Here is a 26547-nt window from a genome sequence, read left to right as displayed (position 1 = left end):
GAACTGGTCAATGAAACTGTGTACAAGGTGGAAACCAGGAGTCAAATGAGAAGAGTGGAAGGACCAATGGTTCACGTGACATCTCCAGTAACTGTTGCCGGTATTATGGAATTTTTAAATGTCTCGCTCCTACCTTCCAGCCTCAGGGTGGCGGTGCTGGACACTTGGCCCACGGCATTATTGGCCACGAAAGTATAAGTCCCTTCATCCTCTGGAAAGGCTTCAGCAATCTCCAGCTGGTAGGTGTCTTCAAACTGTGTCATCCGGAAGAAGCGTGATGGCTTGATTTTCTTGTCTCCGCAGTACCAAGACACTTTCAAGTCTGCAAAAGAAAACATATTTAAGCCTTTAAAAAATGGGTGGATTTCTCTTGACTTATTTGTCAACACAAGCCTGACAAGATAGCAGACCACGTTTCATTTTTTCCCCTTAGCTTCAAGGGTCTTACACTTTTCTAATGAACACACCACACCTGTTACTGTCTGACTGGTTTCCTCTTTGAGGAAGAAATATGATTCTAGAAAAATGCAGCTTGTTTGACTGTTGAACTAGTTGCAATGTTTCAAACCCTGAAATTTTAGTTTTATTCTTTCAAAACCATTTTCTTGAAACAGAGCCCCAGGTTGCCCACACATAAACTTGCTACTTTAGCTGATGCTGACTGACCTCTGACCTCTCACACTCCTGCCTCTAAGTCCTAATGTTCAGGCATGTGACACCATTCCCAAATGTTGGTTCTATTCTTTTGAGGCATTTGCATGCCACGTTCAGCTGCTTGAGAAAGAGTTCATTACTGAAACATTATGAAGGATCTGGAAATTGTGGCTGAGACAGAATGTGAGGAAATCATCTCCTGCAGCTTGCAGAAGTATAAACAAATGAGAGATCTGAATAGATCAACGTCCCATTGATCCTGAAGGGGACATCCTTACATGTCTACATTTTATTACTAGTGAGCTGATATCAAAAAAAGCTTTAGCAAAATGGTTACATAGAAAATAACTGTTTTCAAATGGAGAGAGAGGAAAAACTCAAAGAATTTAGGCATCCTAGAACTCCTTCAATGATTTTCCATACCAAAATTTGAGCTATCTTAATAAAAAGAAAAGGTACAAATCAAGAATGAAATAAAATGTTGCTGTGTTGCCATACTTGAAGGAAGCACGCGTTTTCAGTTAATTGTGTTTAGTGTGGGAACTGAGCCATCTCTCTGGAGCTCAGTCTAGTAGCCCAATCATTCAGAATTTTGGTGCCACTGTTGATCTATGATGTCAACCTCCTTCCAGTGATAGTGATAGCAGCTGTTTATGAACCACAGGCTCTTCTTCCTAAAGAAACAAGCCTTGCTACTCCCTAGCTTATAAGGTAATTAGCAATCAGTATGCTGATCATAGAGCTTGCCAGCTCTTGACATTGGACATGTCATTTGATCTCTCCGAGTCATGCTTTTCATCTATAAGATTGGATGAATAAGAATTAATTATGGACTACCCACTACATAAAATTGCTGCGAGAGCTCAGTGACATAGTACACATGGAACGACCCACAAATGACTTAAGAGTCATTAAGGCAAAATGTCTGATGCCGAAGGAGATCAGTGATACAGGCAAGGCTGAGCATTGCTAAGCGAGTGGCACGTGTGCAGCTGCGTCGTGAATTAAACTCCATGCTCATATGTGTGTGCGCGTCTGTGTTTGTGCGTATGCCTGTGTGTCTCGTCTCCATGGAAGATACAGGACAGGAACTGCTAACAAATGATGCATAAATAGAGGGAACAACAACAAAAAAGTGAAACCTTCCCTGTCAGAGCACACAGCCCATCTGGCCGGCCTGCCGTGGCCCATGCTGCTCACTGGTGGCTCACGGCTTCTGTGAGGTCCACCAGCCTCCCACTCTGTCCCTTTCTCCCTTGGATCTTCTACCAGGAAAAGGTGCCAGAGACCTTCAGCAGCCCGGGATTGCTCACTCATGCTTCAGAAAGTGCCCAGGCTTCCTCCCTCCCTCCTCTGAAAGTTTAGGACAAAGTTACTTGAAAACTCAGAATCCTCTCCAGTTCTGGAAGGCGCGGTTCACTCTCTTAGGAAATACATGGTCTGGGCATGTTGGGTAAATATTTTCAGTCTCGGGAACAAAACTTCATTACTTTGGAAGTTTCTGGAAGTTCATGAACTTAATTTACAGCATATAAAAAGATGTCTTCCAAGGGTCTACAAACATCCACGTGTATATAAATGTCACCACATTTAGGGAGCTAGAGAGCCATGAAGCTACAAGCTCCACTCTAACGCAGATGTCAATGACGCAGAAGTGATTTCTCTTTATTGATTCTAGAGTGGTGTAGAAGACTTAGAATGCATTTTTGTACCATTTAAGATAAAACTATAATATTATTTGCAGACTAAAAAACATTATACATATATTATTGTTATAATTATTGCTAGCTAGGTGATGCATATCTGTGTGTGTGTAAATTTGTTCTCTAAAATTCAGTTAAAATATATTCATTGCAGAAAACATCCATTTCATCTTTAGATGAATCTACTGCATTAGAAGAACATTATCAAGCTACCTTCCACTTACTGGTGCTCAGCATGTCTCAAAACTACACTTCAAAGACGCAGTGCATGGAGTTTGCTTACACTTTCTATCCAGCGCTAGTCTCTGAGGCTGTAATGAATGAACGTATTAGCACCACTCACTTGGGAGCCATGCCTACAGGTGCTTTTCGTACACCAAGCTTTAATTACACTCATAAATGGAAACAGGTCTATTAGGTTCTTGATTAGCATGTCCACCCCAGAGGAGGACAGCATTTGGTTAGAAGATCTACTGGAATACTAACTTGTTTAGGAAAATAGCTGTTGGCAAGGCAGAAATTGGGTTATAAACTAATGGAAGAAGCATAATAAACAAAACAATAACTACCAAACTTTGAGAATTCCCCTGTAGTGTTGCAATACAAAAACTAAGAAAATGAGGAGGCAATTTTCATTGGGGGGTAAAGAAATTATTCATTCCTTTGATTTATGTTGTGGACATATGAGGTCAGGCCATAATCATAGTGTTTTTAAATGTTTTTTTCAAAGTCGGGTAAGGTAAATGGCTGGTGGTATTTGAGGGGCATGCCCATGATTATAAACAAAAGCAGATAACTGTGACTGAATGGCATTTGTATGGTAAACATTGTGTTAGAGGCTGCCATGAGTTTTTCTTTTTAACTCAGCCTTGCCAATTGATATTATTCATTTATCAGTCATTCATTTCACCCATCACCAATCTTATTGACTATCTGCTTTGGACAAGGTATTCTCCTAGGGCCAGGATCCCCTCATTCCTAGACCCTCTTCCCTTTTGGGAGTCACAATTTTTTTCCCCAGCACCAGGTTCTAAACACTAAGGCCCAATCCCCACCCTTGTGAGATATACATTCTAAGGTTTAATACAGTACTATTGTCATCATGAACATGAGGGAAAGACGACCAGAAAAATCATTCGTTCATATACAGGGAACACACTGGAATCACAATTCCAATTTCACCTTTGAATCTAAAGCTTAAGCGTTTGTCCACAACAGGACAATACCTTTCACATACATTGTCCAATAACACCTCACATATAAGTAGTTTCCTTGAAATCTATGAAAATGCTACTATATGCCAATTCATAAGAATTATAAGTTTTGCCACAATTTCCCAATTAAAAGACTAAACATGTAGCCACAATTATAAGATGTTTTAAAGATATTTGTGGAAAAAATCTTTAAAGATTTTTCAAAGATTAGTTGTACCACCTCACCCATTTTAAAAGGAATAAGCAAGGAGTATATATAATTATTATATATGTACTAATGATATATACATACAAAACAAAATCTATATAAAACAGTAGTAAATATGTATGTGTGTATATATTTATCTAGCAGCCAATATACATATGTACATATTGTACATATATTCAGGATCAACACCTTATGCGTGAGAGACGTTTATGCTGTATAAGAGGTTGAGAACACTGTGCTTCCCACATCCTCTGTAAACTGTAATGACCCATTTTCACCCAGTGCCTACCTGTCCCAGAAACTTGGCACTGGAAACGCGCTGGCTGCCCCTCAGAAGTAACTGTGTCCTGAAGTGGAGTGACAATGGCAGGAGGATAAACTGGCATTTCCTGATCCGGAGAGACAACTTCTGGAACTAAAGAAAGAGACCTCAGCATTTGTCATGGTTAGTTCCCCCACAGCCCTCCCTGTTGGGCACCACAGGAGAATGATTACAGAGCTGGCCAGCATCTATTGTTACTACCCTGTGACAACTTCAGGCTGGCTTCTAAGAGCTTCTCTGTGGCTGGGAAAGTCACCGGGCCTTCCTACCTTCCACAGAAAGGGAAGCTGATGTTGTGGCTATGCCATAGTCATTCTTGGCTTCACAAGTGTAGACAGCTGCATCTTCCGGGAAGGCCTCGATGAGCAAGAGTGTGTACTCCTGCCCGTCATGGAGAAATTTGCACTTGAAGCCAGTGGAAAGCAACTGCTCCTCCTTGTACCAGGAAATTTTGGGCTGTGGTCTGCCGGATATCACAGCACAGAAGCGAGCGGGCTTGCCAGACTGTACGGTGACAGGCTGGAGCTCCTGCAGGACTTGGGGTGGCTCAGGAGCTGGAAGACAACACCAGAAACCAGCCATGAAGGAAGAGAAGGACCGGCAATGTGCAACTCATTTGTTTCAAGATGTTGTGTTTGTTTAGAAACAAAACCTCAGTGTTGTGATCTCTTTACTTGCCTCAGAATATCAGAAATAGTCTTTGTGCTAAGAGGGATTTTTTTTCTCTCTCTTAAGAAAGGAAATAACTTCAGAAAGATCTTTTAAAGAATGTTTCATGGGAGGGACTGAGAGTGTCAAGTATAACATCATCATTCGGCTTTGTTATCAGGACATACCGATGGACAGCTAAAAATGTAGAACAATTCTCATATCCTACTTATTTTTAAAAGTCATTTGAGCAAATTCTGTGGTGAAGGGGCTTATCACATCCATATTTCTTTGCTTTATAAGTATTTATTATTGTGTATTTCTGTTACATAGAGAGGCCAATGGGACACAGCCTGTAAGCATTGACTTGCTCAATGCTATTCTATGTCAGTAATGCAATTAAACAGGTTTAACAAAAGCCAGCTTTATGATTATGCTAATCAGTGTATACTCTCAGTGTTGGATGGGACCTCAAACACGGGAAAAAGGCTAGTGTCTGGCACCTCCTGGCTTCTCTGCCCTTCCATCTCTCTACTCCTGCTGCAGAGGAAACAAGACTAGATGCCATGACAACCCCATCGTCTAGGGCCAAAGGGGAGTACGGCCAATGGATTGTTTTGAGGAATGTTGAGACAACTCCTAGCACCCCTCCATATGACTCAAGGAGTTTTGCTCCAAGAGAGCCAGAGATGTGGCTGGGAGGCAGCTTCTGTTCTTTTCTGGGAGTCTAGCACATTAGTCTCTGGTCCTGTAAAGCTTTAAATTCAGAGCTAGGGCTTCAGATGAGGAGCACAGGACTTTACTGAGACACTCCCCCACCCCCACGACTGTTAGGGAGCTCCTGGTAGCATGAGAAAGGTAAGCTCTGGTCTTCGAGCCTGGGGCAGAGAGAGCCTCCTAACACTTTGCCTGTGGCTCTCTAGGCACTGCAGGGTCTCAACTGAGAGCTTAGGGGTTTTCCAAGCTTTGCACTGAAGGCTGAAGATGTCCCCATTCATTTCTTGTAATAGTAGCATTATTTACATTTAAGCCATTAGGACAGAAAACTCTAATAGCTTAGTGCTGTATCTGAAAAGCCATCTGGAGTATATTATAACTGACACACAGTGGATGTTCAGAAGTGTCAATCAAACAAATGAAGTTCCAGCCAGCAGGTGCTTCCTGGAAATGACATCTCAATAGCCCCTTCAGGAGCTGCTCTCCTCTCCACAGGGCTGATAGGAACACAAATGCAGTTACTTCCAGATGAGTGTCATGCATCTGCTAGAAAACTCCCAGATACCACTACTGTGTTAGCGGCATAAAAGAGATTATTGCAGATGTAGCTACAAAATACGTTGAAGTCTAACCACATACCATTGACATAGAGAGTCACAGAACTCCTGTTTCTCCCCGCCACAAAGGTGTATTCGCCTGCATCGCTATGTCTGGTCTCAGATATAAACATCCGGTGGATTCTTCTCTCCACCACATACTGGTGTCGTTCTTGAACTTGGAAATTGATTTCAATGCCGTCTTTGTACCAGTGGGCATCAACGTCATCTTCGTTGACCTCAAACTCAACAACAGCACGCTGCTTCTCAATGACCTGTTCATGAAACAGAAATAATAACAACAAAGAAAACTGAGAATGAATCTGATCTAAGTTTTGTTAAATCCACTTATTTCTAAAGCTGTTTGCTTAAAGAGCATGAAAAAATCAACACACCATATGACATAACAAGTTGGCTGATTACAGCACATTTTCAATTTTTTTTTCCTGTGTGCTTTTGGACAAAGAGTACCCAAATCTCTTATTAAGGAATAAAGCTTATACCTGTACTGATGAGGGAGGCTGCCCAGGGCGACAGTTATTTCATCTCTAAATGTTTGTGGCTGAGTAAATAGTAACTGAAATGATGACATTTTACATCTGGAGGCTTTTAATTATTCTTCAATCTGATTTCACATCATATGAACTATAACGTTCTGGGCTACATAGCAATTACTGTCCTCAGTTTAAAAGTGAAAAAACCAAGGTTCAGAACTAGAAAACCAGGGAAGACTCAGCTGGGTCATACTAAGTTTTCACTGCAAGTGTTAACACAAAGCAGGCTTTCTAAACCATGACTTTTTTTTTCTTTTTTCTGGAAGAGAAAAATCATGGAGCTTAACTCAAAATGGATTTCTTAGAACATCCTCTGTCTTCCATTATGTCATTTGGAAAGATTGGCGCCCATAAGGATAAGCACTGCCAGCACAGCGGGAGGCAAGGCGGTTTGAGAAGGCGTGGTCCCCACAGGCTCTTATGTTCTCATGCTTGCTCACCAGTTAGTGGAAGTGTTTGGGGAGGATTAGGGGGTGTGGCTTTGCTCTTGTAGGTGTGTCCCGGGGGATGAACTGTAAGGTCTCGTCTCTCTGCCTGCTGCCTGTGGATCAGACTGGAAAGCCCTCTGCTTTCCCATACCATGCCTGTCTGCTTCCCACCATGATGACCAGCCTTGATTCCCTGCAACTGCAGGCAAGCCTCCAGTTAAGTGCTTTCTTTGTAGGAGTTGCCTCGGTGTAGGTGTGTCTTCAAGCAATAGAACAAGGACTAAGAGAGGTGGCAAAAGTGTCTGCTGAGCATCCTTGCTAAGAATCCAGCATGGCTCACACTGGGGTTACTCTTAGGCCCACAGCAAGCATGCGCAGACACTACAATCCTACATATCTACCTGTCCATAGGAAAAAAACGCCCAAGAATATGACATCATTTGGAGCTATTGTGGGACTGTCACAATTTAAATTTTAGTTTGTTTCTGATTGGAGATTCACGGCAGGTAGCAAAGTTTCTACAGCCGTTTCAAAATGTTATCTTTATTTTATGCATTTGGATGTTTTGCGTAGATATGTGCCTGTGCACCATTTGCGTGCCTGGGGGAAGCCATTCGTGGGCATCAGCATAGGAGTGGATAAAAACTACTGATGATTCGTCACACACAAAAACATCGGCATGTGGATGATACCTGAACCTCCTTTTTGATACTTCGGATGCGGACATCTCTGCCCTCCACGAAGAGGTTGGCGGTCGACACGTTGCCTCCTGCCACCACGGTGTACTTGCCAGCGTCAGACATCCGTGTGGATGGGATCAGAAGGCGGTGGACGTATTTCTCCTTCTGAATCTTCATCCTGTGCGTGGAAGAAAACTAGAACTTAGTGCATGGGATCACAGGAAAGCTGGCAGAGCTGGAACACAACAAGGCAGAGCTACTGACCTGTCTGCTATCTGAAGCTCTTGGCCATCTTTCATCCACTGGACACTAATGTCGGGTTCGGAAACTTCGCATTCAAACATGGCTCGTTTCTTCTCCAGAACCTTGATGTCTTTAATGTGTTTCCTAAATTCTATATGACGGGCTGGAAAACAGAACATGAAAAATTGAGCACTTGGTGATATATAACCCACATGCCATCTGTTCTGTACCTCTATAGAGGTATCTGACCCCCAGACAGGGGCCTGGATGTACCCCAGGATAAGCTATGGATGTGGCCCAACTCAAGATCTGTAAACAAACAGAATATTTTAAGAATGGCTCAGAACTTATTTTGTAAACTGGGTGCATTGTTATTACATATGAATAAGACATCATCTTGCTACTAGGCCATATAAAATAAACATACACATGTTGTCGATTAGTTAGTACATGCTTCGGTTAATGGATCCAGCTGGGCACCCTGGGTTTAACATGTGGGCCACGCCAATGTGGCCCAGAGAAGCCAAAAGTTTAGACAGTCCTGATTCAAACTGTTTCATTCAATGGCTTCCTCAGTATATGTTTTATAACCATCCCCATAATTCTAAAACCATTCCATTTTCCCCGGAAAGAACTCAGGCATAACTTAGCCATCATATTTGAGAACACTTGCCATCACCTCCTGCTAGACAGAAGCTAATGATGTATATCTCAATAGGCTTGTGTATTAGGGCCATTTCCTATAAATGGACTCATACTGTATGTGCTGCTCTGTGGCTGGCTTCTTTCATTTCTCGTAATATTTTCAGCACTTACCCATATTAAAGCTTGTGCTAGTAATTCCTTTTTATTTCTAATTACCACCCCAATTGGATGGACATAACACATTTTACTTATCCATTCATGAATTGAAATAGTAATCCTTTACATGGTGTATTTGACAGCTTTGACCCTGTGGATACATTGAAAAAGTCATACCTTCCACATAAAGGGTGGCCGTCGATGTGGCTTTTCCAGCCACGAAAGTGTAGTCGGCAGCGTCCCCAAAATGAACATTCCTGATGTTCAGCGAGTGTGTGAGCTTCTTGGTTCTCATCTGACACCTGTCCGTCGACTTGATTTCCACGCCGTTCTTTAACCATTTATAAGAGACACCCTCGTAGTTTACCGTCACCTCGAAAGTTATGGTGTCTTTTTCTTCTGCGTTGATGTCTTTCAGCATGGATGTAATCATGATTGCTGTGGAGGAAGATTGAAGAAAAGTGAAAGGATGTGACATAAGTAAGTAGTGGGTTGTAACACGTATAGAATGGGACTGTCAGTGTTTCTGGCCTGTGTTGATGTGGTTGTAATTTGAAGGTGGGAGCTTCAACGCTGTTCACGTGTGAGAGGCCAGCTGAGAGAGGGACAGGGACAAAAAGTGACAGGCACCTCTTTCGAGATAGATTTCTGATGACACTGTAATTAGAAACTTTTATGCCCATGAAGAGGCTAGCAGAGACTCATGGTGAACGCAGGGTAGATGTTTCATCAAGAATGATTTTAATAGATTCAGTGATTGTGAAAAAAGTGCACGATACAGAAGAACACATCTGCTAAATATTGAGATATGTTTATGTGCGCATATACACATCGCTCATCTCCCACAGACACGCACATGCAAACGCTCACACACACAAACATAGATACACTCACACACACATACTCACACACTCACTTACAAGCACCTACGTCCATCTATTTACTTACGGGTCACTGTCAGGGTAGCGCTGACTTGGTCATTGCCACAAACAAACGTGTATTCTGCTGAATCCTCAGTGCTCGTGTTCATGATGATGAGCTGGTGGAGTTTTCCCTGTACAACTATCTTGAACTTTTCGCTCATCTCAATTTCCACCCCGTTCTTCAGCCACATGGAAGGAACATTGAAGTGTGAGACCTCACACTCAAAAGACGCAGCTTTGGTTTCAGGAACCTCAATGCTTTTCATGGTCTTTGTGATATGCAGTGCTGGGGGGCGGGGAAGCAGAAAGGTCTCGGTGAGTTCATCTTGAAACACAGATGAAGGAGAAGAGCACAAACCTGCAAGAATCCCCAGGGGGACGCGGCAGGGGCTGCCAAACACTTACTCTCCACAAACAGCTTGGCTTTGCACTCCAGCTGTCCCACCACGGCCGTGTACTCCCCTGCGTCAGATGGGGAGATGTTCTGCAGCATCAGCTTGTGGACTTTCCTCTCGGAGACCAGTCTGTGCTTGTCGCTTGGCTTAATCTCCACGTTCTTGTGGAACCACTTGACTGGAACAGTGTCATGGGAGACGCTAACCTCGAAGGCGACAGTGGCATTTTCCAAGGCCGTCACATCCTTTGGCTTTTTAATAATCTTGACAGCTGGCGAGGAACATTGGAGAAATTCAGCAACGCGGTCAACATAATACCAACCTCCAGTTGTGTACCTGTACAAGCTTGAGTCAACTTACTCTCAACGTGCAGCCTGGCGCTGGCTCCTAGCCTTCCTAGTTTGAAGCCGTACACAGATTCATCTGCCATGGAGCAGTTTTTAATCCTCAGAGAGTAAAGTGTTCCTTTGACTGAGATCTCATACTTGTCGTTGGAGTCTAGGACGACTCCATTTTTGATCCACTGGACTCCTTTGACGTCTGGGTGTGTGAGTTCAACAGAGAATACGGCATCCTGGGTCTCTGTCACAGTGAGGTTCCTCAGCGTCTTCTTGATTTTAACAGCTGTAGAAGAGGTAAGGACTGGTTTAGAAAATATCGATGATGGCCAGCAAGCCAAAGATGTCCTGAACCTGGTCACCACCAGTAAGCTCGCAAAAGAATGGTTAGCCAACACTTTGTGGTTCTGTAGTCCCTCGTATTAGCAGACACTTGGCCATTAGTTAAGAAAAATCTGTGATCCATTTGGAAGTGGATATTGTGCAATGATTGTTCTATACTTCAGCGATAATGAAGTTTGCATAACATATACTGACAGCTTAATAGACTGGTTGGAGAAGGGGAGAAAAGGAATGCTGTCTCAGAGCATCTGGTGCAACTTTCACAGACCCTAAGCAATGATTCCAGCATCAACAAACATCAAACAAACAAACAAACAAACAAACAAACCCTATCTGATGAACATCTGTATATCCTCATATAGGATTTAAAGGAAGAGTTGACAAAGTAATGAAGATTTAAAATGAAGATGTATGTGACACTAAACGGTCGTTCAGCTTGACTCTCACAATGCTGACAGTTAAGCCTGTAGTAGGATTTGGGAGAGATAAGGCTACCCCTAGGTGACTGACCTTCTACTTTCAGCTTGGCAGATGTTTTGGAAGTTGCCACCTTGTAGGTGTATTCTCCAACATCATCCAGCTTGGCAGCAGCAATTACAAGTCTTCTTTTGTGGCCATCAGATTCACTCCTGAAGTTGTTACTTAGGGCCAGGTGCTTTCCGTCCTTTAGCCAGTCCCCCTCAGACTCAGGGTTGGCAACTTCACACTCAAACACAGCTTCCTGGGATTCAGCCACAGTCTGGTCTGTGAGTGGCTTGGAGATGGCCCCGCCTTCAAAACCAGAGAGGGTACATGTGAGTCCTTTTAAACATTCACAGACTAAAGACATTGCTGTGTAATTAAACATCAAATATCAACTTGCAGGGCATGATTTTAAACATTAGAGTATTTTTACGTATATTTAGAAAGTACCACAGAAATCCCTTGTTTTAAGTATGCATGATTAAAATACAGAAAACACATTGTGGAAAGGAATAAAGTTTAATACAGAATTCTGAAATCTGTAACACATAGCATGCCACATAGATAGCTGTCAGCTCATTTCCTTGTTTTTGAAAGCTTGCTATTTGTCCTTTAAGAATTATTTTCTTAGTACATGTTTGGTTTGAGATTTGAGAAAAATTTTGCTGAACAAAATGTCAAAGTCAATGATTTGTTTGTTGTTTGCTTGAGACAATGCCCTTCTCTGTAACACTGTATGGCCTCAACTTCATGGAAATCCTTCTGCCTCAGCCTCCCAGTGCTTGGGATTATAGGCATAAACCTATAATCTTGTCCAGCTTTCATTAGTGTTAAGTAATGTTAAGTATCTTTCTTATATACCCCAATTCCCAGGGTTGAAAATACCATTTTTTCCCCAGTGTTATCTACTGTAGCTTCACCCCATCATTACTGGAGACAAAGGTAACCACTTTAACAAAACATTGCTTGTGCATCTGTTTTTCGCTAAATTCTGAATTTTTAAAATACATGCCCATTTCACTTTTGTGTTTTGAGTTTCTAGTAATATCTCACCTATGGTATGAGGCCAAGTCAAACCACTTAGGGGCTTAAAGCCTGTGTTTTCACATACTTAAAATGATATTTAAAATAATCTTATAAAAGTAAATTGATCTGAGATTTTGTTTGATAGGTCTTTTATGGCCAACTTTCTAAAGAAATATTATGTCATAAATATAAATTTTGAGACTTTCATATCACTTTTACCACATGACCTGCTTATATACACGAATGGTTGAATCTGAGAATAGCCCCCAATTCCTCAGTACTCAAATGTAATGGACCAAAAACAGTAATGATGATTTCTACTTCTGTGTTGACAGCTAGACTATAATTACTAATCTTTGTTCTAAAGCTAAGGATTTCTGCCAAATGGGAAAGGTTACGTAATTAAGTTGTATTTGTAATAAGAAATATTCATTGGGTCCACAAAAAAATGAAGTTAAGAGAAAAATGTTTTAAGAAGCAAATATGCTTAAAAATAAACAAATCTTTATTGAAGCAAAGTTAAAATGAAGCTTGGTTTAGCAAACATTTGTTGATCGTCTCTCCTAAGGAGCACACAGAGAAGGCAGAAAAGCCATTAATTCTATGTTCAATAGCATGCTATCATATGGGAAAAGGAAATAGGGAATAAGACAAGTGTATATTAAGGACCATGAAGGAGTCTAAGACAAAGGGATCCTGGGATTGGAGAAAGAAGTGAAGAGGTTAAAGAAGGTTTCACAGAAGAGATGGCACCTGACATACAGATGGCGTCTGAGGTAGGGCTGAGTGGACACTCAGGTTAAGCAGAGGAGTGGGCCTGGTCAGCCTTGAGATCAGCAAGATGAGAGGCATGGCAGTGGAAATAGATGGGGTTTGAGGGGAAGTGGGAAGCCTTGCCTTTATAATCACAACCTTCTCCCGAGCAGGGCTTAGACTGAATGACCAGGACACAAACCTGCCACGGTAAGCTTTCCAGATGTTGTATTTTCTCCAGCATAAAATGAATATTCTCCTTCATCATCTTTCATCATATTCAGGACTGTCAGTTTGTATATTTTCCCATGAGCTTCAATTTTATATTTAGAACTGGGCTTAATTTCCTTGCCCTTAAAATTCCATACGACATCAATTCCTGAGTGAGATAGTTCAACCTCAAAGACCACATTTTGAGTTTCTGTGCATGTCAGGTCACGGAGACCTCTGATAATTTTAATTTCTAAGGGAAAAGAAAATATTGGGCGGTCATTATTACAGTGAGAGTGTAAAATGCTTAAAGCAATGGCTGGTTACATGGAAAGATCCTTACTCTCTACAGAGAGGTTGCAGCTCGTTTCAACCCGGCCAACCATCAGTTTGTAAGGCCCTTCATCAGAGGCATGAGTTCGGTTAATCACAAGTCGCTGTTTGGTGCCTTTGACAATGGACTGGACACGATCATCTGGCTTGATTTGGTTATCATTTAGGTGCCATTTAACAGAAGTTACATCGGGGACTGAGACCTTACACTCCAGTACAGCCTTGGTGCCTTCAATCACATTGACATCTTTTAGAGGTGTTATCACATCAACACCTGCAAAAGAAGACACAAGAAATGATTGCAGGAACGTGAGATTTGTTTAAAATGTCTGCACATTCAGTTTCTTTAGCGAAATACCCATGGGAACATAAAACTAGGTCTGGGGCTACAGTTCAGCATAGGGCTCTTGCTTTGCACGTGTGATACCTTAGGTTTGGTTCCCAGCATCACAATTTTTTTAAAGGATAAGAATTAAAATAAAACTATGTGTGACTCACTATAGACGGAGACATGCCCACTGGTAGAGAGTCCGAGGGCAGGAATAGTGAATGAGTAGTTCCCAGCATCCTCCTTGGTCATGTCCTCAATAAGCAGCATGTGGGACTGTTTGTCTATCACAATGTGAACTCTGTCACTGTGCTGGACTTCTTGGCCATCTTTCATCCAGACACCTTCCACATTTTCCAAGGAGACTTTGACTTCAAGCTGAACAATGTCACCCTCGCAGACCTTTTGATCACTAAGTCCTTGGAGAATAGCGATAGGTCGGGCTGTGAGAGACGGGGAAAAAAAAATGTCATAATTTTGTCACCAGCCCTACTGATGCATGGGGCAGCTTGTCAGGGATGGGAGGACTCACGTTTCATCTTCAGTTTACAAGTTGTCTTTTTCCCATCGACAACAAAGCTGTACTCTCCCTGGTCCTCCTTGGTTACATCCTTGACGGTGAGGTTCTGGCGCCCACGGCGGGATGTGATTGAGTATTTGCCGTTGGACTTGAGCTCCACATCATTGTGATACCATTTGCCTTCTATGTTTTCTGGGGATATAATACACTCTAACTCTCCCGAGTGTGACTCGGGGACTTCTATGTCCTGAAGTTCTTTCACGAACTCAACAACTGCACCTGAAGAATAAAATGAAGGTGAATTAATGTCTTGGGAGAGTTACACAGCTAGAGTGTGGATAGAGACGTTGAATTATGTGTCTATTTTCTCCCTCTTACACTTTCAAGAATTGTCTTCCTGCTTGTGGCCTGAGAAATTTTAATACAAATAAGTTATTTCAATTTTTGAATTAGTTTGGAACTAGGAAGATATATTTCTAAAATTAAGACATTTTAAAGTTAGGCAAGAAAATAATACTGCTTTAAAAAATTCCAAATTGTCAATACTTTTAACAACATAAATTAATGACACCAGATATAACATGTGTATCTAATTCATTAAAATTATTCTTTGAAAGGAAAAATGTCTAGCTCATTTTATCACAGAATTAAAAAGAATGACTCCAGCCAACAATGCAGTCACTATTATATATATATATATATATATATATATATATATATATATATATATATTTTACCTTCCACAATAAGCTTTGCCGTTGTTTTGATATTTTCATCTTCCACAAGTACACAGCTGTAGTCTTCGGCATCAGAGGTGTCAATGGTCAGCACAGACAGGAAGTGAACCTTCCGGTCAGAATGCATCCTGTACTTATCTCCTGTATGAACTTCAATGCCATCTTTATACCATTTTACTTTGACAAATGGTTCTGAAGTTTCACATTCAAACGTTGCCATGGTGTCCTTTTCCTTAGCAACGACATCTTGCAATTCTTGTGTGAAAGTGACCAATTGCTTGGCTACACAGGAAGAAAGAAAGAAAGAAAGAAAGAAAGACAGAAAGAACACAATTTAATGCACAATTTGAATAATGAGGAAAGAGAAACACTTAAATATGTCAAGGATTGTCATGGGGAGAAAGGGAGAGAAACAGAGAGAGAGAGAGAATGAGAGCACTGTTAAATGAATCGTTTTCTTATTACCTTGGACAAGTAAAAATGCATGACTTGAGGTTTCTCCGGCTATGTTGACGGCCTTTACCATGATGCTGGCAGAGTCTTCAGCAGTCACATCTCTGATGACCAGTTCACAAACATTGTCTTCAGGCCAGTACCAGTAGATGCGGTCAGAGCGCTCGATTTTTACGCCATTTTTGTACCACTCACATTCAGGGTCTGGTTTCCCCACCACTCGGACTCTAAAGTGAGCATCAGACCCTTGGCCGACTGTCTGGCTTTGGATCCGTTCGAAGATTTTGGGTGCCTCCATACTAGGGCTAAGTTCAATTCTCTCAGGTTTAAAAGTTGGAATGGTGATTTTGCCTTCTTCGGCGAGGGCCTTCTTCTCCTCTTCAGTCAGCTCTTTGGTCCAGTGCAACAGCTCATCTTTAGTCTTCTTGAGGAGCTCTTCATAAGACTCATCCTTCTTGCGGGACTTCAGCTCCACAGCTGTGATAGCCTCATAGTACCCCTCTTCCGTCCTGCGCTTAAACTTACTGCGCAGTTCCTCAGACTCCTCAGAGACTTTTTCGTGGGTGATCCTCTCCGCCCTCTTCAGCTTCACCACTTCTTTGGTTTCACTGGTGTCAACAGGCCTGTCCACCTTCTGCACTTCAAACTGAAGTTTTCCTGGCTCGTGTACGTGAAACTCGGGCTTTGGCTCAGGAGCTCGCCTAAGGACAGACCGGAAATCCTCCCTCTGCTGGATTTCAAGTTTAACTTTATGCTCTGTCATGCCTTCAGGATTTTCTGCAGTGACCTTTACCTCACCTGTATCATACGATTTGCAGTCCACAATATCCAGATAATGGATGCCATCGTAGCGAACTCTGAACCTTTTGCTTTTGCGGATGAGCTGTCCATTGAGGTACCAGTTGACCTTGGGCTGAGGGTAGCCTGTCACTCGGCAACGGAATCTGGCCGTCTCCCCTTCAAGCACCCTCACTGGCTCTGGGAACAGGACAATGTCTGGCTTTTGCTTTTCTTTTTGATCTGTTGTGACACCTGTAAGTGCGCCTTCGTGAGCCATTCTCTCTAGTTCTTCTATTCGCTGTAGGCCTTTCTTGCCCTCGGGCAGCTGGGACTCTTCCACTAGGCTCTTCTCATCTTTTACGATGAGGGTGGCCGACGTGTGATCCGTCCCGTATTTGTTGGTGGCTCTGCACGTGATCACCCCGCTGTCTCTAGAGTATGCAGCTCCGTAATCGAGGCTGCAGTAGCCGAACTCGTTAATCATCCGGAGCCTGTTGGCCGCCTCCAGGGGCTTTCCATCATGCAGCCACTCCACAACCATGGTCGGGTCGCCGATGGGCGTCAGTCTGCACTCAAAGTGGGCAGGTCCAAAGCGCTTCAGGCGGAGCGAGGTGAGCTTCTTCTTGAAGAACGGTTTCTGCTGTTTCTCCTTGTCGTAGAGGTCCCCCTCCTCCCACTGCTCCTGGCCGTACCTCAGGTGCAGGGGCTCCAGTTCCGGGGCAGCAATCTCCTTCGCCCTGTAGGTCCCCCGGGGGATGATCAGCTTTCTCTCTGGTTCAGGTTCTGCAAATTCAACTTCCACGTTGACCTTGCACCTGGTGGTATCCCGGCCTGCCTTGTTAATGGCAGTGGCGGTATACCAGGCTGAATCTTGGCCAATAATGGAGTCAATCTGAAGGGCGGCTTCTCCTTTGGTTCCTTCAATCCTGTTTTAAAACATGGAAAACCATATCAGTGTAGTGGTAGCACTTCCTGCTTACTTGACTTGCAGGATTTGTGTAAGGAGTTTAATTTAAGTATCTTTTCAAACATACCTGATCCTTGGGTATTTATGAGGCACAATGATCTCACTGTTTTTCAGCCATACAATGTCAGGGTTGGGGTTGCCTGTGGCTCTGACTTTCATTTCCAGCCTGGAACCTTCCTTTAGGTTGACATTTTTCAGTTTTTCCACAAATGCTGGTTTTATTTGGTGTTCCACGGCTGGAAAAGAAAGGTCACGATTCAGAGCAGCTGGGGCTAGAACACCTGTTCATGACCCAAGGGATGAAATAGCGCATTTTCATTCTGCTAAAACTCTTGATTTACCTTCCACGGTTAAAGTCACAGATATTGTGGATTTTCCTGCTCTGTTTTGGGCGACCACGGTCCATTCCCCTGAATCACTGGGTGACGCAGGGACAATGATCAGTGACTGCGTCCCATCTTCTTTGACGACGACTTTATGCGTGTAATCATTGACAATTTGCTGTCCTGTTTAAAAAAAAAAAAAAACAAGCAGAAACATTTTAGAGGGCTTTTTTTCTTTCGCACCGTTGGATAGACACGCAGAGGCTTATTTCTGGGTTCAGCAAGGGCAAGTGTATCTCCTCACCGTTATGGAACCAGAATGTCTCTGGCATGGGTCTACCCACAACCTTTAAGTCAAATCTGGCCGTCTGTCCTTCCAAACATTTGAAAGAAGCAGGCTTTAACACAAAGACTGGCTTGTACAGTCTCTCCAGCTGCGATTCATCGGTTTCCTCTAGCCTGCGTCCAGGGGACATCCGTGCGGGGGACATCCGTGCAGGGGACATCCGTGCGGGGGACATTCGTGCGGGGGACATTGCAGGGGACATACATATAGGTGATCTGCTCACTGAACGTGGAGAGATAGACCTGAAAACAAGAGCGAACCATTTCTTCCATGAAGCGTAGAGAAAGCACGGGAGAGCAGAAATCTTTCTGTCTTAACTGTTACTGTTATTTCAGAATTTACCTCTGTGTGTTTTAGAAGGCACCTCTAACCCACAGAGCCTCCAAGAAGGATATTTGACTATTGTCCCTAAGGTTGTGTTTTGATTATATTAAAACCTGCTCACGTAACACATCCAGGTACCCGGACTCAAAATCTTAGGCAGCCCATTATAGTATCTTTCTACCTCACCTTTATTTGGATTGGTCATTGTATTTTCTTGGTTCAATTAGTAAACTACATTAATAAATGTTCATTAGTTAAACCAAACAAATGAATGTAGAGAAAAACTCTTTTTATGTAAGAGGAGGGAAAATGCAGAAAATAGAAATTTTGCTAACAGAACAATCCAAAACTCTATGATAATTTTGCATTTAGACTAGTTTGCATTCATAATGTCACTATCAGGCTGGATGAACTAAACTGATTTTCACAGCCTCCTGGAATCCCAGCGTTCCCATTTCCAAAACACCAACAACACCTACTCAAAATTGTAGGGTTGCCATGAAAATCCAGGGTATCATTCATTAACACCACAGGCATTAAATTCACAGGTGCTGTTGTTCTATTGGGTATATACGAAAAGAGTTTTCTATATAGTGATTAAAATGCCATTGTTTATCAAAGAGCAAGAGCTAACATCTCTTGGCAATTGCCAGCATCACCAGCACTCAGCTTCTGTGAGGTTTCAGTGCTTTATATTTCGTAGTAATTTGTTCCTGGGGTATTTGGTGTTGTAAAGCAGAACACCATTCAACTCTGAGAACAGTTCTTACCTGATTCTGCTCACGGCTTCTGGTGTGGGCATGTAGGTTGGAGCGCTGAATGGTGCCGCAGGCTCTACATACAGCTTCCCTGAGCAAATTGCATTTCCTTTCATGTTGCTGGCAAATGCAGTGTAGATGCCCTCGTCCTCTGGAAGGACAACGGGTATGCGCAGACTGGCCCTGCCATCCTGCAGGAAGTCCATTTGATACCTTTCCCCGTGTCTGATGCGCTTGCCGTCTTTATACCACGCAATCTGCAGAGAAGGCCACACACGTGAGACTCGATTAGGGTGAAACAGCCATGGGATAACTTTACCACAGCACCGAGGCATACTTCCATGACTACTTTTATTTACCTTGGGTATCGGATATCCAGACATCTTGCAATGAAAGGTGACACCCATCCCCTCAAGAATTCTGTAGTTTTTGATTCTTATGTCAAATCCTGATTCGATGGCTTCAGATTCAGAAACGTCAACTGCCATCTTTTCCTCTCCATCTTCGTCAAGGAGCTCTTCCAACGTAGTCTTTATTATTCTGTATTCAATCTCTTTAATGAGCCTCTCCTCGAAGGAAGAAATGTGGAATTCCTACATAGTAAAGAGATGATAGCTTATTAAAAACTTAAATACTCACTGATAAAAGTTCTCTAAGGATATATATTAGTTACCATGTTAAGGACTTTTGACATAACTCTGAGAAGAATCTAGAAGGTTTCTGTTTGGTTTAATTTTAATCTGCATAGAAAGCATCTTCATCAGTGAATACTGTGGCATATTATGTAAAACGGTAACTTCCAGAGTATGGGTTATTTGTGGGTGTTTGTCACAGAGATAGGGTTTGGAATTATGGACTTGGTCGTGGTAATATTTATATTATTTATATTTTTCTGAATATGTAATTCCTATTTCCAAGGTCATGTTTTTCATATATATATGTATATATACATATATATGTATATATATATGTATATATATATACATATACATATACACATATATATTCCCAATTCTCAAATTTCATGTGTAATATATCATGAAGATCAAAGAAACTTGGCTAGCAGTGAATTTGACCGACAAATGGTTGAAGATGAATATGTAAAAATGGGGACTTATGGGTGAAAAATATAATTTGGGAAATGGTTGAGTTAGTCAATATTGTTTTACTTACCTGATCTTCTACAAAAGTTCTGACCATCACAGTATCTTTGGCCATTTTCTTCCTAATTAAGGCCTGTTCCTTTTCATACTCCTTTTCATACTCGGAATATGCAAATCCAGGTGCAGTTTCCCCCACTTTGGGTTCTTGGATGATCGTGCTCATTTGTGCCTGGTAAAGCATTTCTTGCTGGGACTTCATCAGTGCCTCATAGTCAGCTGAGAGACAGGACCGCAAGTCAAATTTCGGCACTCTTATCAGAAAGCATTCATATCACTATTCAATCAGGCAATAAATTAACCAAAGCCAGATTTTCTAAATTTTTATTATCAAAAACTGTTCTTTAAGTATTAGATTTTATCTCAAGACCAAATCTGCATTAACAAGTAAAACCACTGTGTATAGAATTTGACAGTCCTTTGGGATAACACCCTCCAGGGTTCTTCCCCATTTTTTCTGAGGCTATTAATAATTCATTGTCCTTTCAGAGCTAACAGCTAAATGAGGATAAAACGGCAACTTCCTTCCAGAGGTCTGGAGCAGATCAAGTGAGATGGAGTATGGGACAGTCTTCTGTAAATATGAAAAACTAGCAGAGACTCAGAAACACATTTTATTTGGCATGCCCATGCTACAATATTTATGAACAATGATAAATCCTGACTTCCAGCTTTTCTACAAAATACTGGCGGCTCCAGCACCGGTCTGGTACTTGCTTGTAAGGTACCACAAGGGAGGTGGAGAGCCAGTACTCTCTGGAGGCAAGGAGGGTATCCTTCAATTTGCTACTACCATCTGTGCGGAGGCGTGCTAGAGGCCTGGCCCTGCAAGCCATCTGGAGGCAGGATCCCTGAGCCTTCCAGGAAGTGCAAGAAAGTGTCCTTCACTCAAGTGGACCTGCTCTTAGAACTCAGCAGTGTAACTGTGGTGTGCCCTGTGGTCTAAAACATCATCTGTGAGGCTGAGAAGCGGGAGGTGTCTTTCACACACATACACGGCCTCTCTCCTGAATGACACCTCATTCTGTGAAGGAACTGCTCAACACCATCCTTACCTTCCTCCAGTAAGGAGGCAGAGGCAGAAGTTTCCCCATGCTTGTTCCGGATGACAATGGTGTACTCTCCAGCATCGTCGGCAAAAGTCATAGAAATCACCAGTCTGCACTCGCCAGTTTGCTTGTTATAACTCACTTTGTATCTTCATGGAAAGGAATAAATGAAAATATCAGTCATAAATAGCCCTCCTTAGAGTCACAGAGCTGAATTTGCTTGTAAATGGCTCTGTGATACAGAATCCAGTGACTGAAGAAGACCCGTGTCTAAGCTCTGACAAGCAGTGGTCACAAGTTTGTTGAAAGCGGAGAAAGTGCATGTAATGTGTAAGGAGGGACAAGCAACTTCAAATTTTTACTTCAAAGATTACTCAGGTTGGCTTAGCGGTATGCACTGATAGCCCCAGAGAAATGGGAGACTGAGGCTCTTAGCTTTGCTTGATCCCAGAAGTTCAGGCCTGTCTGCGAACCACAGGGAAACAAGGCAGGTAACACAACACACTGCCAGGCCGGCAAGCGGTACGGGCCCTTAAACAGTAGGCATCTTCTCTGAGTTATTTCATTTTCAGGGAAGTGAATAGCCAAAACTGTGAACTCTAACTACCGCAGTGTGGAGACCCTGGCACGCTGTAGTTCCAACTCAGAAGATAGTACGCCTGTGCCTTTACACCGTCCTCTCCTTCGCTTGCAAATACGTACTAATGCAGGTTTTCATGCGTGACTAGCTTTCTCCATTGCATAAACTCTATTTTTACCTAGACTAGGCATCGATTGAAAGTTCTCTCAAATATTTTCTGGAACTGTGTATGTAAAATTCCTCATTTTGTAACAGTATCAATTAAGATGGAATTGCAAAATGTGTCTTCCACATCCTTTTCTTTTTTTGTTTTGTTTTGTTTTTGAGACAGGATTTCCCTGTGGAACCTTGGCTATCCTGGGCTCACTTTGTAGACGAGGCTGGCCTTGAACTCACACCGATCTGCCTGCCTCTGCCTCCCTGAGAGCTGGGATGAAAGGTGTGCGCCACCATGTCTGGCTACATCCCTTTTTCCTGCAAAGCTTTATTTCTCAAGGAAGCTCTGTATGTAACGCCGAGGACAGAGTTACGTGGTAGCGTGCTTGTCTAGCATGTAAGAAGCCTTATCTCAACCCCTTGTACCTCCAGAACAACCCTCCAAACTGTGTGAGAATATAAAAATGCCCCAGAATAACTAACAGGGTTTCATTGTGCACTAACTGTGTCCGGGGACTGACGGGAAAGGTATGTCTACTTCTCTTTGGGATATCCACGTGTCTGCATCCTCTTTAAAGTCTATAAAGTTATATGTCGGCTCTGTTAGCCAGCCGTCAAAGTACCTGTATCCAGTGGCGAGAGGAACGCCGGATTTCTTCCAGTAGACATGGGGCTTTGGGTTGCCGCCGACCTGGCATTCAAACACAACACTCCCCCCTTCCACCAGCTTCTGCACCGCCGGCTTTGCAACGAAGAAGGGTGCGGCAGGCTCTCCAGGCCCTGCCTGCTCCTCTGTGACGCTGGTATCAGCCATGACCACATCTCTTGACTCGACGAAGCTGGGAAGAGAAAGCCATTTCTATTAGCTGCCAGGTAGCCACAGACCAATGACCACAGGAAAGGAGCATCAAAACCGTGCACAAACAGCAACCAAACCGGTGAAGGAATGGCTTACCGTCTCTCTTCTGTGGCAAACTTCTCAGTCAGAGTTGTTTCCTTTTCAAACTCTTCTGACACTAGAAGACAAAAGGTGACACTGAGGTGAGCCTGCAGCCTGTCCCTTAGGGACCACAGTTAGTGTGGAGAATTGGTGGCCCCTGTCATCTATTTTGTAGCTTCACACAGGACACCACTCTGACGTGGGCAGAAACTGCGACCAAGAGGTCTAGCCTCAGAGAGAGGCGAGGCTGACAGGTGTTAGGGTCAAGAAGGGAAGCCCCTGACTCACCCTGCACAGCAAGGTAGCAGGAAGTGCTGACCGCGCCGGCCTCATTCACGGCACTGCAGGTGAACCGTCCGCTGTCTTCCGCGAAGGCTTCACGGATCATGAGGCGAGCGAGCCCGCTCTGGAAGGTTATCTGGAAGTCAATGGAGCTTTCGATCTGGTAGTCTTCCCTGTACCACGTCACTTTGGGGGATGGGTATCCGGAGATGTGGCACTCCAAGGTGACAGATTCACCTTCTATGACAGTCACGTTTTTCAAGCCCTGCAGAGAAGAGAAAAAAGGAAGCACCCCTGAGCACACAGGCAGTAATTGCCTCCTCGAGTTAGATCAGACATGCAGTCGGCGCTTGGACGTTCCTAATTGGCACAAAAGGCCCTATGCTGAGGACTCTAGAACAATTAGCACAGACGTGAAAATTGGAATATTCCCAATTTGAAATCAATGCCGGGCGTGTTCAGTCTCTGTAGTGGAATAACATTAGCACAGTACATCTAATTGAGAAGCTTCTGCTAGGCCCACGGGCTTCACTTCTAGAGGCTCTGTAAGACACGTTGCCAAACCCCACCAGCCAACAGAGCTCTTCTACCGGCTCCCTCACTCAGCCTGGTCTGCCCACCACGCCCTGCCCATCAGAGCTCGAAGAACTGTTTTACTGACGATGTCTGGTTTTGTACATTTCCACTGATGGCAAGGCGAAGGCTTCAAAGAATGCCTAGCTGCTCTTTATATCTCCAGAGCTCCTTGAAGTAATGCCGTACACATATCAGGATCATTATAACACAAGAATGATGGTTGCTGCACAGAATCCCCCTTTCCTGGCTAAATAGGGTGCTGTGTGAAAGCCGGAGCTTGTCAGCCCACTAACGGCTCCTCCTGTCAGTGTGAGGAGTTGATCTTTGCTACTGCATGTTGATGAGGTCTGAGCCCAGATAGGTAGGGCCCATCAGTGTTGATGCTCTTGCTCACCGAGACTAAGGTGGGTGGGGTAACAGGGACCTCAGCAGGCGCCGGCACTCTTGCTGCTTCTGTTACCTACAGTTTGGAGAAAGGACATTTACAAAATGCCTGTGATGCTTAGGGAACTCTCACGAACCATCAGCCCGTGCAAAGCAATAAAAGCATTTCCGCAGGAACCGCCTCCCTTCCGTAGCATGCCTGATCAGAGCAAAGAGTGAGCCCGGAAGAGGGGCAAAGGCCTGCTCCTGTCCAGTCCCCGCCAACAGCTTGGTGACCCACCTTGGCCTCACGTCCATGCAGGACTTCCAAGCGCTCCTCATGGACCGTGCTGCCGGTGATGCTCACCCCGACTTCCTTCTTCACCTCGATACCAGCCTGACTCTTGTAAGTGTCTGGAGCTGGCACGTCAGCGAAGGGGAACTGGGGGGAAGGGGTGGGCTCCACCCTTACTCTCGTTTCCCCAGGCTTCACGGTGGGTGCCTTGACTGACTTGGTGATCTTCTGAGTAGAAGATGTGGCTGACAGCTCTTTCTGTAATGTCGCGATAGCACTACCAGCTATCGATGCCTGGATGGAAGAGCGAGGAGGTGGCATTACCGAGCTGTCATGCAGGTCATTCAGAAATGCACAGCATGAGTGTCTGAGTACTAAAGCCTTGGTCTGTCTGTGCCTGGTGCTGGCATTACAGGAACACGCAGCTTTCGTCTGTTTTCTATATGACTAAAAACTTTCACTCTCCTTCTCACAGTTAACAAAAAGGTAGAGATCAACCAATATGTGAAGCTATTGGTTATTTCTGTTTAGTTAGAAAACTTTAAGATCGCCCGTCTAAAGAGCTGTTCAAGGTTCCCCTTGTTTTGTGGCTCTTCCAGAGCTCGGTCAGGATGTCTTCACTCAGTTCCCATGAATGCTGCATTTGGAGCCTGCACTATCACAGAAGACTCAACATCTAAATAAAATAAAATATTTAGATAGATTTTGAGAAGGATGTTGTGGTCACACATCTGAATGTGAGCCACGAGTCTACAGGAAAGGTGGAAGCAGGCTTTCTGGAAAGTGTGGTGACGGCTTCCTCATTGTCTCTGCCCTGGGGGACGTGTGTGTTCCTTCTGGTTTCAGTGGTAACCTGAGGATATCCCTAAACACAGGCATTATTCACCGCTTATGACTCCTTGAGGACAGAGAAGACAAGTTCCTGTTATAAAAACTCCAGTAATTAATATGGAGGATTGTCGTGTGTTTTTCCACATGGCAGAACTAATAAAACAGGGAAGCAGGACTTAGCCTAGGGCTATGTCATTCCTCAGTCCAATGTAACTGTCATGTGGTAATAATGAATCTACATTCAGAACCACCTTGGCCAGGAACTCAAAGTAAAATTTTTAATCGATCATTCTAAGAAGATTTTGTGATTGCACATTTGAATGACTGCCACGAGTCTATGTGATAGGTGAAAACCAGACATTCTCCACTTTGCTATATGGATGGGGCACGTATCTTCCATCTCATCGTATTCTCTTATTAGAATACATGCTGGAGAGATGGCTCAGAAGTAAAGAGCACGGATTGTTCTTCCAGAGGTCCTGAGTTCAATTCTCAGCAACCACATGGTGGCTCATGACACTCTACAGTGAGAACTGGTGCCCTCTTCTGGGCAGCATATTTTATACAGTATAATGACAGGCACGTATGCAGGCAGTATACTCTATAAATAATACAAATTTAAATAAACTTAAATAATTTAAATAAATTTAAATTTTTAAATTTTAAATAAATAATTTAAAAATAAAATAAATACAGCTAAATAACTCAAAGTGTCTCACAACACTATATCAAATATTATATAGGAAAGACACTAAAATATATAAACTACCACCATTTACAAAATTATTATAAATGTATTATAATCAAAACAACTGAGTTTGAACCATTGCTGAGAAAGAGACAAGAACTGTGTGGATTGCATCTCCTTGGGGTTGGAACGAACTACGTTTTACTCCCTTCACCCTAGGAGACCTTAGTCAGGAGACAAAGCTGGGCATCTGAGGCCACCACCACCGCTATCTCATGGAACAGGGACTCAAAATGGCTACACAAAACTGCTCTCCATCCCAAGCAAAGAACTATTCTTTACAGTCGACCGTTTCTTTATTACATTCCGCATCTTACCTCATATCCATGCTCTGTCTTAGGTACAGTAATTTTTGAAACAGTAAAATGAGGGCTCGCTGTGCGGGGGCGTTTATCCACATGGACCAATCTTTCGGTTGAGATATCTGTAGTTTTCTTGACCTGCATTAAATGAAGCCCAGTAAGGTCACTGGTCACCAGGT

General features: G+C 43.2%; 1 protein-coding gene across 5 annotated transcripts in view; it reads right to left on the bottom strand.

Moving 5' to 3' along the window:
- Ttn (titin) overlaps positions 1-26547 on the bottom strand; it is a 258797-nt gene that overhangs the window by 214098 nt on the left and 18152 nt on the right. For all 5 annotated transcript variants that reach the window (XM_055600018.1, XM_055600019.1, XM_055600020.1 and 2 more), the window contains 30 exons: positions 26384-26506; positions 24494-24781; positions 24224-24289; positions 23260-23518; positions 22987-23047; positions 22655-22870; positions 21302-21444; positions 20260-20465; positions 19446-19679; positions 19099-19343; positions 17963-18246; positions 17677-17841; positions 17403-17571; positions 15601-17294; positions 15136-15417; positions 14411-14677; positions 14049-14321; positions 13561-13824; positions 13210-13470; positions 11277-11537; positions 10447-10710; positions 10097-10357; positions 9717-9977; positions 8946-9206; positions 7989-8130; positions 7737-7902; positions 6106-6337; positions 4371-4655; positions 4069-4194; positions 134-322 (listed from right to left, as the gene is read on the bottom strand). In XM_055600018.1, the coding sequence (XP_055455993.1) occupies positions 134-322; positions 4069-4194; positions 4371-4655; positions 6106-6337; positions 7737-7902; positions 7989-8130; positions 8946-9206; positions 9717-9977; positions 10097-10357; positions 10447-10710; positions 11277-11537; positions 13210-13470; positions 13561-13824; positions 14049-14321; positions 14411-14677; positions 15136-15417; positions 15601-17294; positions 17403-17571; positions 17677-17841; positions 17963-18246; positions 19099-19343; positions 19446-19679; positions 20260-20465; positions 21302-21444; positions 22655-22870; positions 22987-23047; positions 23260-23518; positions 24224-24289; positions 24494-24781; positions 26384-26506 (7948 nt within the window). The remainder of the gene's footprint in view (positions 1-133; positions 323-4068; positions 4195-4370; positions 4656-6105; positions 6338-7736; positions 7903-7988; positions 8131-8945; positions 9207-9716; positions 9978-10096; positions 10358-10446; positions 10711-11276; positions 11538-13209; positions 13471-13560; positions 13825-14048; positions 14322-14410; positions 14678-15135; positions 15418-15600; positions 17295-17402; positions 17572-17676; positions 17842-17962; positions 18247-19098; positions 19344-19445; positions 19680-20259; positions 20466-21301; positions 21445-22654; positions 22871-22986; positions 23048-23259; positions 23519-24223; positions 24290-24493; positions 24782-26383; positions 26507-26547) is intronic.

The sequence above is a fragment of the Psammomys obesus genome, unplaced genomic scaffold (genome assembly GCF_907164565.1).
Source record: "Psammomys obesus unplaced genomic scaffold, mPsaObe1.curated_primary_1811, whole genome shotgun sequence".
NCBI lineage: Eukaryota > Metazoa > Chordata > Mammalia > Rodentia > Muridae > Psammomys > Psammomys obesus.
This window is presented reverse-complemented; position numbering and strand designations above follow the sequence as displayed.